Genomic DNA, 17,563 nt, shown 5'->3' on the forward strand with positions numbered 1-17,563 from the left:
GTCAGTTAAGTCAGTTTCTGAAAAAATCCAAAGCCACAGCTAAGTGGCAGTTGGCTCTTAATTACAGTTTTCATTTTGAAAGGCATTTGAGTTCCTACCATGATCCCCTGTCAAATTTCTCACCGTCACCATTAAGGAGTTTGGTCCCACAAAATATGGATTGTTAAAACTGCTCTGCATATGATTAGAGAGCAGTAAGTATGGCAGCAACCTGGTCGCAAACTGGAATGACGAATATTGTATACGTTTCAGGGTAAAATGTTTCATGTGGCCTTTTTATAACTAAGAGTAATTAAAAAGCACCTGAGACAAACCAGACAAACTTAGACAAACCAGACAAACCAATAGAAGATCAGGAAGGCACTCTATAATTTTCAATAGTTTCCATACCAGATTTATTAAATTTAGCTTTATCTCCTCACTGACAGTCAAAACGTTTGTCACAGTGATTGGATGGTGAGTGCCATGCAGGGCGGGTCCCATGCAGATCTGTAAAAAGAGGCCTGGCTGTGCTCAGATCCACTCCTCCGCTGCCTACCCCGACATTTTCACCCACCACAGAAATCTGCTCCTGTGGAATTTCCTCTCCCTGGACCAGCGAATGGCCTTCACATGCAGCTTAGAGATACAGACAGAAAGAGGGAAGGAGATCAACTGAGAGAGAAGAGACTAGTAGCAGTCACAACTTGTTGGTACTCTTGCTTGAACAGGAATCAATATAAGCCAGATATCTAGTTCATCTTTTGGTCATCAACCTAATTAATAAATAGTGTCTATAATCCCTCATAAATACTGATATTTTGAATTTGAGAAAGAAACACAAGGGGCTGTTTGCAGGAGAGAAGAGGGAACAGATCTCTTTCATGGAGCAGTACAAAATGATGATGTATGAAAATGTGTGGGTGGGTGTGTGTGTTCGTTCTGCTCAGCGGAAGGGCCCAGTGCCTCGGTCAATGATCTGTGTGTTTGTGAGGCTGAGGTCATCAACCTCATGGGCAAGAAAATCCTGTCTTCTGTCTCTTTCAGCTTCTCACAGGCGTCATCGGCTAAAAGCATGACAGAGTGAATCACGCTCTGTATCCAACAATGACATGGCAGATACACTCACCATTATATGAAAAACTTGCCCTTCCTACTTTCATTCACTAATTTACTGTATAGATTACAGTGGCAAGTTGTACAAATTAGGGTCACAATCGATGACAAAATGATCCATATTATCTGTGGTGCTTTTTTAGAGCTCTAACCATTTCACAAGCATATGATGTGAATATATTTGTACATATTCACAAGTTTCAAACAATCAGCGTAATCAAATGATAGTCATGTCTGTGAAGAGTGAGGTTTTGTCAGAATATTGATCCTAATATTGAAAGATGTGAAAGATCCATGGTCAAATATTCACACGCTAAAAATCACTGGGTTATAAAGCTAGCTTTAGCTTTACTACTCGATCAAAACTGGCGGTTTTCAACCCACATCAAATAACGAGAGCACAGAAAATTCTGTCATAAAAAATAAAAAGTCTCATTGGACACTGAGATGTGGTCTGTGGTCTTTCACATAAATAGTCCAAAGACTAGAAAATCCTACCACTATAACCTGACACTAATATTACCCAACTGGTATTAAACCTGGACTATGTAACTTTTGCTAAACAGCGGCCACAAGTTACAAATAAGGGATAATGGTAAATGCTAAAACATAGTGTAACAGTAGTCGAAATAGAGAAGAGTCATCAAGTCAGTGAAGTGTCTCAGTAATATCCACTGAACATAACTGTCCATCTAGCCACCATAAGCTGCTGGTCATACCAGACCAAGTAAGGCTGTAGCAGCAAAACCCCTGAGTGGATTGTATTAAGAAAGGGTTTGGTTGTTTCTAAACTCAACGTTTTATTGATAAGAGAAAGAAGTTCTTCTTTCTTCTTTCAAAAATGACATATTCTTGTTTTGAGATTAGCCGCCGTAGTTAACTAAAAAAGTAAACGTAAATTACAAACAAATGTTTTTTCAAGGATTTCTCTGAGTAACATTAACTTGGTTGTGATATAACGTATTAAAAAAGCCAGTGTGGCATCTTAATAGTTGACATTTTATCATGAGTGAAGGTGTTTTCCTTCTTTTCATTAAAACAATTCTTTTTCAAGTAAATTTTAATTGAAATATCCCCTTGACTGCAGCATACTCTGTGATATTGCCTTTTAAAAAGCAGTTTAATACAATATTTTATGTAGTTAAAGTAGAATTATTGATTTAAAATGTGCCATATTTTTAAAAATGACAAAGCGACCCAACTATAGTAAGGTGATTACTTGTAATTATTTATTTTCTAACCCTAATTCCTATCTCCTGATGGGCTCATGTAGGACTCACAGCGCGTCTGCATTTATGCAGTACTCGCTGAGCTATACAGGGCCATACATCATGGTGCATGGTGGCGACACCAAGGTATTGCCACACACTCAGCCCAACCAGGGGCAACACACACCATTGACAATCACAACAGTAGCCCATTATGGTGGTGTTACACATGAGCGAGGGGTGTCTGCAAGCATGACTTCAAGCCATATGGTTAAAGCACACTTGTTCACCCCTGATGCCTCGCTTTACTGAATGCCACTTATCTTTCTGCTCTGTTGCACTGTGTAAGCCAGAGGTTTAAAGACAAAAGGACGGGGCTAGAGGCTAGACGGAGAGGGAGGCAGAGAGATTCACCGTACATACCACAAGCAAACTGGTGTTGACAGAGGAGCAGCTCCGGACAAGTGTGGATGCGTTCCTAATGGCTATGTGTTTGTGAGAGACAGGAGAAAGATAGTCAGATAGACAGACAGGTTGGGGGAGAGGTGTCGGCCTGTCAATCCCCAACCCACCCTCCACGCAACCATCAGCAGCCAGGCCAAAGGGAGAGGGGCCGAGGATGGACGAGCTGCTGAGAGAGGAAAAGGGGGAGCACAGCCGGAGGACAAGGACGTGGAGGAGGAGGAAGAGGAGTGGGAGGAGAAGGATGACAGGGGGAATCTGTGGGCCACGGGCAGAGAGATGAAAAGGAAGAGGAGAAGAAGGAACAGAGAAGGTAGGTGGGCCAGGTGTTCCCCTCACAACTGTATTGGTCGGTTGCTGTCTCTTCAGTGCTCAGCATACAGTATACAAACAGACTCATACGACCTCTCTATGATGGAGGTTTCTCTAAAGAGAGGCTAAATCAGTTGTACACTTTCCTCTGAATGCAGTTTCTCTCTTTGACACATGCAGCCACATCTTCGACTCAGATTCATACAGGACAACCATAACAAACACACCCATGCCTCTCAACAAAGCTTAAAGAGCCATAAAAAGCAACACTCTAGGCATGATTTCCCTTTTAAAACACCACAGCTCACCACAGACGTCAGCGAACCCCTCATACGCTCCATTTTTCCATATCCACTAGGTTCCAATCAAACATGTGGAAACTATCTATAGTGTCCTCATGGCAGGGTTAAAGAGTAACCCGCTCCACAGAGTGACAAGAGGAAGAAAAGCAGTGAAGCAGCAGAGTGCGAGAGAGAAAGAAACTAACCTTCAAAGTCTGATATGATCCCTTCCAAGTGAGCGTTGACAGTGGAATCAGACATTTTGGGGAGCAAGTGTGTATGTGCGTGTGTCTATAATGCGAGAGAAGAGGGAGCAGGGTTCCCTTTCCCTAGCAAGGAAAGGTCTTCCTGAGGCGCAGTCCCGCTTTTAAACAAATCCCAAATTAGGAGCCCGTGCAAGAGAAAGGAGGGGAGGGAAAAAAACACAAGAGCTGAGCAGCTCACTGATCCAAACCCTCTCCCTATCTCTCCTCTCTTTCTTAAAGCAGCAACTTATTTTTCTCTTCTCCTCCTTCTCAACTTCCAGAGCTTGGAATGAGCAAGCGATGACAACCCCCCACCCTCCCTCCTCTCTCCTCCCTCTCGCCCTTTAGCTTGCCCCCCTCTCTCTCCATACCTCCCTCCCCTTCTGCAGCCATGCTCTCAGACTGGCTCCTTTCTATGCAAGCTTTCATTTTTGACTGGGACGGTCAAATTATATTCATGCTAACATTCAAACACACTTCCTGTAGGCTCGATCACATGACTAACACACTCTGGGCAACTGATGAAACTCACAGACAGCTTATTAATGAGTTAATTAATTTAAAGCCCTACCCTGTTGAAAATGCCAACATCAGCACCCTATTAGCATATAAAACAATGCACACACTTATAGTCACATAGAAAACAAGACAAGTCTCCATTCAATCCTATCTTACAGTGGATGGGGTAAAAAGTTACAGTAGATAGAAAAATAAACAGAATCGTACTATGGACTAATATGGTCAGGACAGGCTCACGCAGGCGGTTAGTAGATCGTCTGACATGCTCAGTCACTCTGGAGGCAGACATCAATAAATAAGTAGCCTAATGACTTAATGACCATGTGAATGAGCCCCTGTGTGTGGGGCGGAGGGGGAAGGGAGGACAGAAGCGTTGGTCAGTGTGTGTGTGTGTGTGTCTGTGTGTGTGTGAGTGTGTAGGTGTGTGTCTGTGTGTGTGTCTGTGTGTGTGTGTGTGTGTGTGTGACTGTGTATGTGTGTGTGAGTGTGTATGCATGTATGTGTGTGTGTGTGTGTGTGTGTGTGTGTGTGTGTGTGTGTGTGTGTGTGTGTGCATGTGCTTGGGAGAAAGAAGTAAGAAGGGTGTGGCAGCTGGGGGATCTGTATGTGTGTGTGTAGTTGTCAAATGAATGCATGTCAAGAAGGTGCCATGTTTTTGTACAGTTGAGCACATCCAAACTTGTCGGTTGCATTGTCTTGGTAAAGTTGCATTGCACACAATTGATTATGCACAAGTACTTCTTGCTTCAAAAATGATTCTGACCAAGACATAAAAACAGACGTATTAACCCGCAGTGTAAAGTCACTTCGCTTCTCACCCTGTGTGAAAACTGGAATTACTCAGTGACAAGTTGCCCTGGGGCAACTAAAGCATATTCAGACTTTGTCAGCCACAGGCCAGTGGCAAAAAACCACTGCTACTGGCCTCTGCACAAAAATGAACCATTTATTAGTGACTAGACAATAAGCACTTGTGTGTGTGTGTGTGTGTGTGTGTGTGTAAGGACACTCTCTTCTCACGAGGCTCATAACTTTGTTTTCAAACGGCAAAGATATATTGCTTCCAAAATAAGGGCTGCCCTGAGAGAAAACAACACATGAGGCAAAAATCAGAAGCGACATGAAATAAAAATGTGTTTGGACTGATGATAGAAAGTAGACAAATATGGAAAAGGATTTGGATTTAAGGTTTAATAAACTATTCAGACTGTAAAGCGACAGAAAAATTCCTCAATAGCTGTTATCCAATTTGTGATTTATCATAAAGTGCTTGGGACTGAGACCATGCATGTCTGGCAAGCTTACTGCCAATTTTTTGCTGACATTGGAATCAAAGTTTGCGTTTTTCCGTGGACTTAGGCATGTTTACCAATCATATACACAGATGTGCGCGAATTCATAAACACACACTAACACAGAGATTTCAAAACAAATTTGAGGCTTTACTGTACCAAAACCTGCAACCTGAGATTAATCTTAGACCACAATTCCCTGCAATCGAACTGTGCAAAGTATGTAACCCACAATATGTGTGAGAAAACACTTTAATTATCAATAAATGTTTGGGGGTTAACATGAAAACTGGACGTGTGCCTGGAATTTTTAAAAGCCAGGACAGGTGCATGGAATGCCATAAATAAGTAACTAGCTTCTGCCATGATTGTTTGGTACTCTCTGGAGGCAAGATGTCTTTTTCTTTGTCCCCCATGTGGGAACATCGGGGTGTAGGGTGAATGCCCCCATCCCACCATCCCCTATGGGATTTCTTTGCCCCCTACACTATTAGTATAGAAGTACATTCACAGTGATATTTTATTAGATCATAGCTGAAGTACACTTCACATCTGCTCATACAATCCATACAGTATCACTTACTTCCTCAACTTAAATACTCTTTGTCACTATAAAGCAGTTTGCAATGCAAATAGCAATAATAATAGTGGGTGAAGATCATATAAAGATGGAGATGAGAGACAATCTGCCCACACTGCCCCACATCCCAGGTATCCCATCCTGCCCTGTGTGTGAGCACTGCATCCCCAAATACATCCCCTCGCATACAGGCGTTTGTCAGATTCAACACCCATAGTTTTTCATTTTTACAACAGGGATTTAACCCCCCCTCCCGTCAAGAGTCTACCCCCTCTCCTCCCTCATCCCCCCTTGCCCCATCCCTATCCACACACACACTTATATCATACATGCAGTATACACATACTAGAATTGAGAATATTATAATATCTGACATTTGTCACTTCTATGCATCACAATGTCACAGCGTTGCAAAATAAAAATAAACTTGTCACTATGGGCTTAAAAGTAATTGGTGGTTTGCAACAGGCAATACAAGTAGGTAGCAATGAACAGATAAGAAGGAGAAGAAGAGGAGAAACCTGGGACACACCCTCATCCCACCCTCATCAGTGTGTAACCTGTGCCCAACATGTGTGTTCCTTCCTCCACCCCCTGGCACACACATTCACAACAAAGATTTTACCCTCGCTCCTCGCCAACACGCACACACACACACACACACACACACACACACACACACACACACACACACACACACACACACACACACACACACACACACACACACACACACACACACACACACACACACACACACACACACACACACACACACACACACACACACACACACACACACACACACACACACACACACACACACACACACACACACACACACACACACACACACACACACACACACATCCTTGCAAGCCCCAGCAAGCTCAGACAGTGCTAATCCAATCTACTGTAACAACTGTTACACTAGACTAGAATGTTTTTTGCCCTCATATGTAAAGAACTTCACTCATATCATAGCATAGGCAGTGGTCTGAGAAAACAGTTTTAATCCGCTATAAGCAAAATATGTGCCTTGGATATGGTATGTAATGGCTGAAATGTGTGTATGACTGTAAAAAAATTATACAGGGTCATGTTGATTCCATATATCATTATCTATATCTTTAGCTTCTTATTGAGTGAATTCCACCACACTGACTCCTCTTCTATTACTTTTAGTCCACTTTATTGTTGTGTCTGCTAGCTGGCAAAAGAGAGGGGGAAATTACTGCTAAAAAATTAAGCTCTTCCTTTTTGTAATGGCTGATGATGATCTCTGAGATAAAGGAGTTATGCAGTAGGCCTAACAGTAACCATACACATTATTCACCCAAGAACGAATTCATTATGAGGAAATAGAGATCCTTGCTTTAGGATTTTCACCTCATTCTAAATGTAGTTTTGACAATAGTGTATAATTGTTAAAACGTGATGATAAGTAACGCCCGTCAAAGGCAGATAATAAATATGTTAGAGCCCCAAATTTCCTGCAAATTAGCGTATTGTAATTTATTTGAATAGGCAGCTGCTGGTTTTATGTTGCACTGCAGCGTACAGATGAAGAAAGACAGAGACAGCCGCCCACTGCTTAAAGAAAGCCAGACCACCACCACTCTAATGTGGGTCCTGCCCTCGCAAAACCTGAAAAATGAGAGGAGCAGAGTGGGAGGAGAGGCGGATAGCTTCTATAAATGGATGCCAGGCTGGCGTGGCAGTTGCTAGGGCAATGCCAGGGCAACAACGGGTTGCGAATGTCAGCGGTCGATCACCACGTGCACAAACGTGTGCACGCACACACGCACACAAAGGCACCGACAGATCCACATGCCACGGCGCCAGTCTCCCCCCTCCCTTGCAGTCCAGCCTATGCCAGTAGACAGATATCCTGAGATCTCTGGAATATGAGATGCAGCTCCAGGAAATGTTTCGCCAAAGCCACACTGGGCAATGAGATGCATGGATACACCTGAACTGTTTTATTCACGACTACAGCTATGTCAACTGCAACTTAGCATAGTAATACAAACAACTTTAGGGGAGCAGATGGCAGAAATAAAAGAAGAGAATACATAAAACTGCTTCTGTCAATATAAAGAATCTAAGCACTGCTGTAGATGACACGGTTATAAAAATAGGTTTTCAGGAGGTGAGTTAAAAGACCCAATTGATATAAAGTTTCTTATAGAAAAATGTATGTCATTTTGAAAAGGTTATGCAATTTAGTAACATTATATCTGCTAAAAATTGTGTGTTACAGGTAATGCAAGTGTGACAAGTATATGGCAGTTTTGTGTCATGATTGATGATCACATGATGATCATTGTTTCATTCCAGGTCCCGTCAGGTTTAGACAGTCGTTGTTATTAAAAGATCAGTACAAGCTACAGAGGAAACCCCAGCTTCCTGCTGAGTTCATCCTAAAACAACAAAAGCTTTGTTGGCCGCGATGCAGGCAACTCACCTCTGAGTCAGGCTGTATCAAACGAGCCATCTGGAAGAGGTAAAATCTGCGTCTGTTGTGAGCTGGCAAGTGCGTGCAATGCTTGTATTGATTGCGTGTGTTCATTTGTTCACGCGTGTATATTTTGGACGTGACTAGCTTGTTACCTCTGTTTACATGGCAACCCCCATAATAACCACCTTAACCGGGCTCAGGACTTCAGAGAGGAGAGGTGGACGGGCAACGCAAGAGAGAGAGGGGAATGGTGGGAAAAGGTGTGCCAGCTCCAACCCAAGGTAGAGAGGGAGAGAAGGAAAGACAGAGAGAGAGAGGATGTGAAGCGCCACTGAACCCCCGTGGCTCTAATGGAAACAGAGAAGCAGCAAACTTTCTCTGTGTGCGAGAGAAAAAGAAAGAAACAGAGAGACAGAGAAAGAGAGCAGCACTGGCATGACTAATGGAATAAGCAGCACTGGTAGTGTAAACATCACCCGAAAAGTGCCTGGCTTTCACTACAGTACAGCACTGTACTTTGAGCTGAAAGTGGGACTGAAAGGCCAATGAAGGCACTGCAGTGAGGATCTCTGATGTTCCAATATGTTAAGAGATTTTTGCAAACTACTTGAGAAGTGAAAACCTGCAAAACTGTACAAACACACACATAGTTGCAAACACAGCCCTATTGTAAGAGTCTGTATTTTTTGGTGAATTGTAAATGCAAAAGACTTGGTGTAGAAGGTCAGACAGTTTCACAGTATTGCAGCCACAAACACACACACGTATGAAATCCCCTCATGTGGCCCCAGAGTGCACATGGTGAAGTAGCTTCCTCTAAAGTATATGCACAGCTGTAGTGACAGCAGCTGCTCTTAACCAAATGTTAAACAGCAGCACCCAGCCAGGCTCTGCTAACTTTAATCAAATACAGCACCTGTTGGAAATATGGCTCCCCTGCACTGCATGCGCACGCACATGCGTGCACATGCACACACACACACACACACGCACGCACGCACGCACGCACGCACGCACGCGCGCGCGCACACACACACACACACACACACACACACACACACACACACACACACACACACACACACACACACACACGCTGGCATACCCCCTCGATTGCTTTTGCTCAGTGGTTTGCCTTGCAGTGAGCACTGTCTGTCTGTGTGAGTGCGTGTATCGGCTGTCTGCACATGTGCTGCTGCTTGCATGTGCGTGTTTTCCCTCATGCACGGGGTGGAAAAGGCTTGGTAAATAGAGAGAGCAGCTGTCCTCCATCAGAGATGACTCTCAATAGGCCTCTCTCTCTCTCTATCGCTCTTCGTCCCGCCTCCACCTTCTGCTCCATCTCTCCACTGGGTAATAACACTGTTTAGTACATCAACAAGCCAGCATTGTGATCGCCATCCTTGTTGTTCCCCTTGCACATGCATATTGTTCTGCTCTGCACACTGCCATGGCAACAAACCCCACAACACCAATAGTGTTTTGCCAGGAAGGAACACGGCCGCATTTCCTTCAATAAAATTTCTCTACTTAAAATTTATACAGGATGGTATTCAAAACAAGTAGGCTGTGGCAAAGACGATAACACAAAAAACAGCAAAACAACATTAGTTGCCTTGTGTGAGTGTCCAAAACTGAGAAAGGTTAACATAAAATGTATTTTGAATTACTCAACTCAGCACCTCCACCTGGTGGGAGAAGCGTATATTACATATCAAACAGACAACTCTCTACACAAAAGACGAAATGACTGACACCAAACCAACCTTCTGAATTTATCAAAAGTTTGGTTTATTAATCAGCTAAATTAACTGAGGATATTCTATAAGCCATGAGCCTGAGATTTCAATCCGAGCTGACTGTGGTGGCTCTGTGACACACACATTTCAACAGTCATTATCAGCTGACCTCACTGTGACTGGAATGAATGGGACACGTCAGCCCCTTTACGCTCCATTCACTGTCTCTGTGTGGCTGATGGTCAGTTTCCGTTGAGAGCCTCATCACTGTTGACTCATGTGGTAAGAAAACACAGGAAACAAAGAGAGTCTTGCAAATCAGCATCAACACCAGAGTGGAGAGAACATTAGCGAGAAGTGAATTGAACTGATTTGGCCAAGGTAGACGAGAGGTACTCATGACAAACGTCCCGATAACATGGGAATATTATCACATGTGAGTCTGTAGAAGCCAATAGACACAAGTGATTGGTGGGGTTGATTCCTTAACTTTGCCACAAGCTGCACACACACACACACACACACACACACACACACACACACACACACACACACACACACACACACACACACACACACACACACACACACACACACACATCTAAAACACAAAGCCTCTAGAGAGAGATGCCCTCTATTTGTATACACACATACATGCAGTAAGCAAGGCCAGTATACATTCTCAAAAAACAGACACATACACAAAGTTTGTCCTGCTGAAGCTGTTACAGCTCCCTGGAGGAAGCACGTGGGGACAAGGGGCCACGATGAGAAAGAGAGAGTGAGAGAGAGAGGGTGATACCTCCATCACACAAACACACACACACACATACACACACACACACACACACACACACACACACACACACACACACACACGCACGCACACTTGTCAATGATCTCACTTACATTCCACACACCATGTAAGTGCTGTAAGCTATACTAGGTAACAATCGCATGCAACCAGTAATAAACGTACACACCTGCACACACGCGCACACACAAACACACATGCACACACATGCATGCATACTATAACATGCAAGTGCTGCTGCAGCCACTTCACCATCCGACTAAGGTTGTTTTTTTTTTGCCAATGAGTTTTTTTACAACACTCACACTACCACTCCTAAAAATACCATTAAGAAACAGACAGCATTGCCTGACTGATGACTTTAGCATAATGCACCATACACACGCTCACGCAGAGACCAACTCTTATCAGTTGAATATGAATGCTGTTCACAGCATCCAACAGGGAAAAAAGCATCAGACGGACAGTTCGGAAAAAGTAAGGGTGTTTATTTGCAAAGTCTGGCTTACTTTGCTAGTGTACTGAGGCAGGGCTTTCTCTCTCCTGTTAGCTAAAGGAGGGACTGACTGATGGCCGAAGTGGGATCAGAGCCACAGGGGACAAGAGTAGTACTGTTCAAACAGAGCTCTTTCCTGTTTTCACACCAAAGAAGAATGGGAGAATGCAGATGGAGAAAAGAGAGAGAGAGATGTCTAAGAAATAAGTCCTATTTCTGTGTCACTTCACCGCAGCATCAGCTCTTCAGAAGGTGTTTCCCTACAATAAATGTCTTATTTTCATGCAGCAAACATTAAAATGAAAATGGGGAAAGACAGGCAGACTGGGACAGGAATGGAAAAGAGACGTTGACTGAGCAACAACCTGTAAAGACAAAAACATTTAACTGGAAAGAATGGGACAGAAGGAGTGGAGATGGTGGGCACAAACAGAGACAGAAAAAGCCGCAAACATTACGGGCACAGAACAGATAAAGACAGATAAACCAAAACAGGTCTGCTAAGCTGCTATACAAACCCTGCAGAGCTCCCAGCTCCAGCTCCAAACCCCAAAGAAAACATGCAGTCAGCAAACAGGACAGAATGAGAGAGTGGAAAATACCATAGAGGGGAAAATAGAGGCAGGCTCTAACAGAAAAGACACTCGGTCACAGTAAAATAGCTGATTGAAGAACCTTAAAGTACAATTTGTTTTCCATTCAGGAGAGAAGCTTGTCCTCATCCGGGCTGAGAGTTTCCGGACAGTTTGTCTTACCTGAGAATTTGTCCCCCTCCATAGCCAGATCACTCCCTCCGCAGCCACATGTAGTGTCTGCTCTTTGACTCCACTCTCTCTCTCTCCCCTCTCTCTCTCTGTCTTTTTTTGGACTTCCCTCTCATCCGTCCCTCTCTCCCTCTCCCTCTATTCCTCTTCCTCCTCTTCTTACTCTCTCTTTCCTTCTGGGCTCTCTGTTCTCCCTCCCTCTCCCCAGTTTGATTCCTTCAGTGTGTCTTGCTAATGAATTCGGAATTACGACATCCCCATGTGCTGATCATATGTTGCATTCGACACTCTCTTTCTCTCTCTTTCTCTTTCTTACCCTCTGTTTCTTTGAGTCAGACCAAAAGACTGAAGCAGCATTGTGTCTTGAAAATAGAAACCATTAGCTCCACCATGTGACATGGACAGACTAAAATAACCTGCTGGGCTTGCAAACTCTTCAGCCAGCTTACTTATAATGTTGCTTGAGTGTGTGCACTGTGGCCTTGATGCATTAAATACCATCTGATACTTGTGAAGCTGGTGTGAAAGACATTCCCTTAGCTACATCTAGACTTCCTCATGATGAATTTCATACAATTCTGCCATTGTAAATGTGTGAAAGGATGACAGTTAGTTGAAATAATACTGACATGCAAAAAAATATGGGACAGAAGCAAGGGAGGAACTTTATCAGTCATAAATGCAGGAGAGGTATTTGTGCTTGTGCCTGTGATACTGGTGAGGAAAAAGGACTGACAGAGACAGAACGTTGGAGACAGTGAGAGAAAGAAAAACTGCTATGTGTTATGAAGATCAGTGGAACTCCAGCCCTGGCTCTAAATCGGGCTTGGTCTAGAGCAGTCTCTGTGTTCAGGAAACTCAGATGACCTCTGACCTCTGGCACGTCCCTCACACTGCGCCAGGGGTCAGAGGTCACATGGCAAGCGTCTGAGCTCTGATAGAGAGATCAAACACAGTCACACACGTCAGTCTGCTGTCTTGTGCAACACGATGCTCTGGTCACCTCGCGTTTTGCACGTTGACTTGTGTTTGTGTATTCATGTTAGCGTTTAGAGTGTGTTCTATGTGTGCTTTTTTGTTTTAGATACATGTATATGTCTCTAGTTATATCGTCATTAATTCTTTAATTAAAGCCAGCTGATGCACTGGGTGATGAAATAAGGAAAACTTGCAGTTTGGCGGCCCCAAATGGCCAAAATGTGTAACTCTGATGGCCTGCAAGATTACGTTAGTAAAGAGTGCGTAGTTTACATTGGTAGCAGGAGGTGTGGGGAAGGATCAGGATTCAAGTAATTAAGGACTAATTAGGTGCACAGTCTTGATAGCTAATCTAAACACTGAAAATGGAGGCTTCATGCCAATCGGTAAATAACAATACACTTCCTCCTCTTTAAAGACTTTGCTCTCACTTTCAATTCAAAATTTCATCATCAATTTGCCAAAGAAAAGTGATGCTGTAAGTTTTCACAGTGGTCTTCTCTAGTTCTTCTTTTAGCAGTTCGTCTTTTTAATGTGTGATGATAGGGTGAAAACATTTTCACATAAAATCAGTGAAATTAAACATCAAAAATTAAACCAAATCTGTAGCCACATGAGATGAGGTGAAAGAAAATATATCTTGCTGATTCTTTATCAGTAGATGTAATAATGTTATTTCATCACTGTTCAAAGAAATAAAAAACCACAAAACAAGAGGATTTGATTTCGGCTCGTAGACATGCACCACTCAGATATACAGAACTAATTCTGTGTGTGTTTGTGTGTTTGTGTATGTGTGTGTGTCTGTATGTGTGCATGCATACGTCCAATACAGCAGGATCTGCTGACTCCCAGATGGGAATTAACAGCAAACAAATCAACAATAGGCACAGTGTTGGATAGACCTGTGTGCGTTTGTGTGTGCATGAGTTGAGGTTACAGTAAAGCATCCTCCCAAACACCCGCCTGCCGGCTCGTAAATCTGCCCTGTTGGCAGATGTTTTGTATAGGGCATCTCCCTCCAAATGCCATTGGGTGCATGCACGTGTGTACACACACACACACACACACACACACACACACACACACACACACACACACGCCGTGTGGCGACTGCATCAACATCAGCGAGGTCTGCTGACAAGCAGGGCCTTATCCTCAGCCCTAAGCACTTCCCCAATACCGGTGTGTGTATGCACTTATGCATATCTGCATCTGTGCGTGTTTTCTGTCTGTTGACATGCTTGTGTGTGTGCAAGTGGATGTAAATGAATCAACTGGTAAGTCAGTATATAGAGAGTGTGCAGGGAGAGATTTGTATGTTAAGCGCAGAACAAGTTTTGGGATGATAATTATGATTTGTGTACACTCAGTTAAAAATTTTCATCTTACAATTTTCTCCAGATGTTTTGGCAGATTCAGAAGATGTTTCAATTCCAGGTCAAAACAAATGAGTTTGCTTCGCTCTCATTTTTAGTTTGCAGAGAAAGATAAACACTCAAAACTGAGAGGGCGCAGCACTGAAAACATTCTGTAAAAGAGGGTACTAGTGCTTGCTCAAATCTAACAAAAAATTTTCCCGTGTCCCCAAATCACTGTTGCTTTCAGAATGTGTTTGCTGTCTCATGGCTTGTCAGCTGTCTGCGAGATGAATATGCAACCTCGGGCCCTTTTCACAAAAACGATTAATTGGAGCTAAATTTTCAAGTTCTATAGTCCTCTTGCATGCTCATACATTTTGGTTCAAGTTGTCAAAGTGAACACAAAAGGAAATCATCTCATGGCGCCAGTCACGGCTTACAGGCTGGAAATTTGATGAAATGGGCCACTGCACAACACACAGCCCCTCTCATGGTGAGTTTTTGCCTTCACATACAGTCTACAATCTGTGTGTGGAAAAGCTGGCATATGTGTGTGTGTGTGTGTGTGTGTGTGTGTCTGTATGTGCTTCATTCCCCTTCCTTTCTCTCTCTGCTCTTTGTGCTGATGCTGCAGACAGCGTTGGCTCTTCCCACTGGGAGAAGATGCTTCAGTGGTGAGCCTCAGCCACAACTTCAGGCTTTTTGCCAATATCGTGTATTAATAACACACACTCTCACTCAAACACGTACACACACACACACACACACACACACACACACACACACACACACACACACACCCACACACACACACACACACGCAAACAAACACACTGGCATGTGAATGCACAAACACAGAAGTGCAGACATTTCCATCCCATGGTTTTTAGGTACATTTTGAAATTGCACATTAAAAAAACCTGACAGGAAACATCAGAAAACCAGATTTTTAGAAAGTATTGCAAATACTGCACGAGTATGAGCATGCTGAGACGATGCTGAGTCTGTTTCCATTGCCACACCTGTATGTAGTAGTGTAGGCAGACATAGCATTGGTGCATTGCTGCTGCCCACTATGTCTTTGCTATACCAGAAGCCAAATAAATAAATAAATAAATAAATGTGGCGCAGTTGGTAATAAATAAATAAATGCCAAATAAGGTCAGAAGTAGCAAAAAAATGTCATGATTTATCAGAGTGGCAGAAGAGCTACAGCTGCCCTTTTCGTTGTATAATCTTGTCAAGCCTTCTTCACATTATTGTCCTAGCATTAAGATGTTGATGAAAATACAAACTAACTTTCCATATTTAAAAAAAATCAATTTTTCTTTTGATGACTTTTGGGGTAACTTTGTACACATTCACATAGACAACAGCACGGCACCAAGACACAAATGTCTTCTCTTCATTGTAAGCCACTTTGCCACTCTTGTTCACTTCGTCTGTTATCTGCTGTTTACCTGCTATCAGCTGTTATCGGGACAGGAAGCCGTACCTGCTCTGCTGAAGGTCAATGACTCTGACTTACATAATGCTTAACAGGGATAGTGGAGGAAATTTTCCAGCTTCCATTGAAATTTGGAATAATGAAAGATAAACAGATGTACCAGGTCTATGTATTATGTACATATGGGTTTGCATGGGTTTGTATGGATGGAAGGATGAATGGACAGATAGTTGCCAAAGGTGCAGTCTACTTACCGGGACCGGTGATGCCAGATCCCTCTCTTTCTGTTCTTCTTGCTCGAGTGCTGGCTGATCTCACTGTAAATGGGGACAAGGACAGAAGAACGAGTGAGTAAAATCTTCAGTAGCATCAAGAGAAACTGCACAGCAGTCAACAGACCACTACCTACTACCTAGTACCACTAGACTTTCATCTGTAAGAGGCCTCTGCACTCACTGAACTGCTTTGGACTTGTACGTAGTGCAGGTCAGTATTAGGAAAGAAATGTTGCACAGATCATTTTTGATGATACACTCACTGCCCACAGTTCTATGCCCTAGAAATTTTAAGACTTGCAGAGGACCAGCCTGGGTTGCAGGGTTGGTTTTGCAGTTAGTCTTACTGTCCCATAACTGGAAATTAGCCTTACAGCTAACACTAGCACATTTACAATGATGTTTTTTTGAATGCCAGTGTTAAATAACATGTACTGTCCCTGAACAAAGCTGATTTAAATTACAAATCCAAGTGCATTCAAATTGCCCTTGAGAAACACCTAAAGGCTAATTCAGTGTTGCTCTGGGTAGGAGCATCAGCTGAAAACTAACAATGCAACAGAATATACACAAGCACCAAGTGGAAAATGGTTACTTCACAATCCCTTCGAGGGATTGAAATAATCTACAGTTGTCATGTGGAAAAACAAAGTCACCCAATGTTTGAAAGATTGCTATTATTGCCTGACCACGGAGAAACTGACTCTGACTGAAATAACTCAAACCAAACTCAGATGTAGAACAAAATGAATGAAGTAGCATAGTAATAAAACTGCATGGCGCAGTGTGACAAACCTGCAGCTAATAATATTTTCTACTGTATGTATTTTCAGCTGGTCAAATGAACCTGCTGTCAAAACGCTTTGGCAGGTGGTTATCATCATATAAGAAGTGCCCAAGCAAGATTTAGATTATTTTTTTTAAAAACGTCAGGAAGTAACAATTGAATCCAGGGGAAAGTCAGTGAATAAAGTCAAAGACAGAAATTAATGAACACCAGCAGCTAAATTATATACAACAACTGCAAGTCCTAATAACGGCCAATCTGAATGTGTAGAACAATCTGAACTCTTTATTGAAAATGTTAAAAAATAAGCCCAGGTTATCTTGTAATACTGATTTTGTTCTTTTCAAATGAGTGACAACTCCGCAAAACTACTGAGGATAAAAATCACCCAACATGTCATTATCCTGACCTCAGTTACCTGATATCTCTATAGTTACGCATTAGTGC

General features: G+C 42.9%; 1 protein-coding gene across 2 annotated transcripts in view; it reads right to left on the minus strand.

The window, feature by feature from the left end:
- LOC120805366 (septin-9-like) overlaps positions 1-12,356 on the minus strand; it is a 61,845-nt gene extending 49,489 nt beyond the window's left edge. Inside the window, exon 1 of one of the 2 annotated variants that reach the window (XM_040155573.1) lies at positions 12,260-12,356. In XM_040155573.1, the coding sequence (XP_040011507.1) occupies positions 12,260-12,281 (22 nt within the window). In that variant the 5' untranslated portion in view covers positions 12,282-12,356. Of the gene's footprint in view, positions 1-3,564; positions 3,835-12,259 lie in introns of those variants that run through there. The other variant, XM_040155557.1, reaches the window with a different exon arrangement.
- Positions 12,357-17,563: the final 5,207 nt, after the last annotated feature.

Source organism: Xiphias gladius, chromosome 3, assembly GCF_016859285.1.
Source record: "Xiphias gladius isolate SHS-SW01 ecotype Sanya breed wild chromosome 3, ASM1685928v1, whole genome shotgun sequence".
NCBI classification, from domain to species: Eukaryota; Metazoa; Chordata; class Actinopteri; order Istiophoriformes; family Xiphiidae; genus Xiphias; species Xiphias gladius.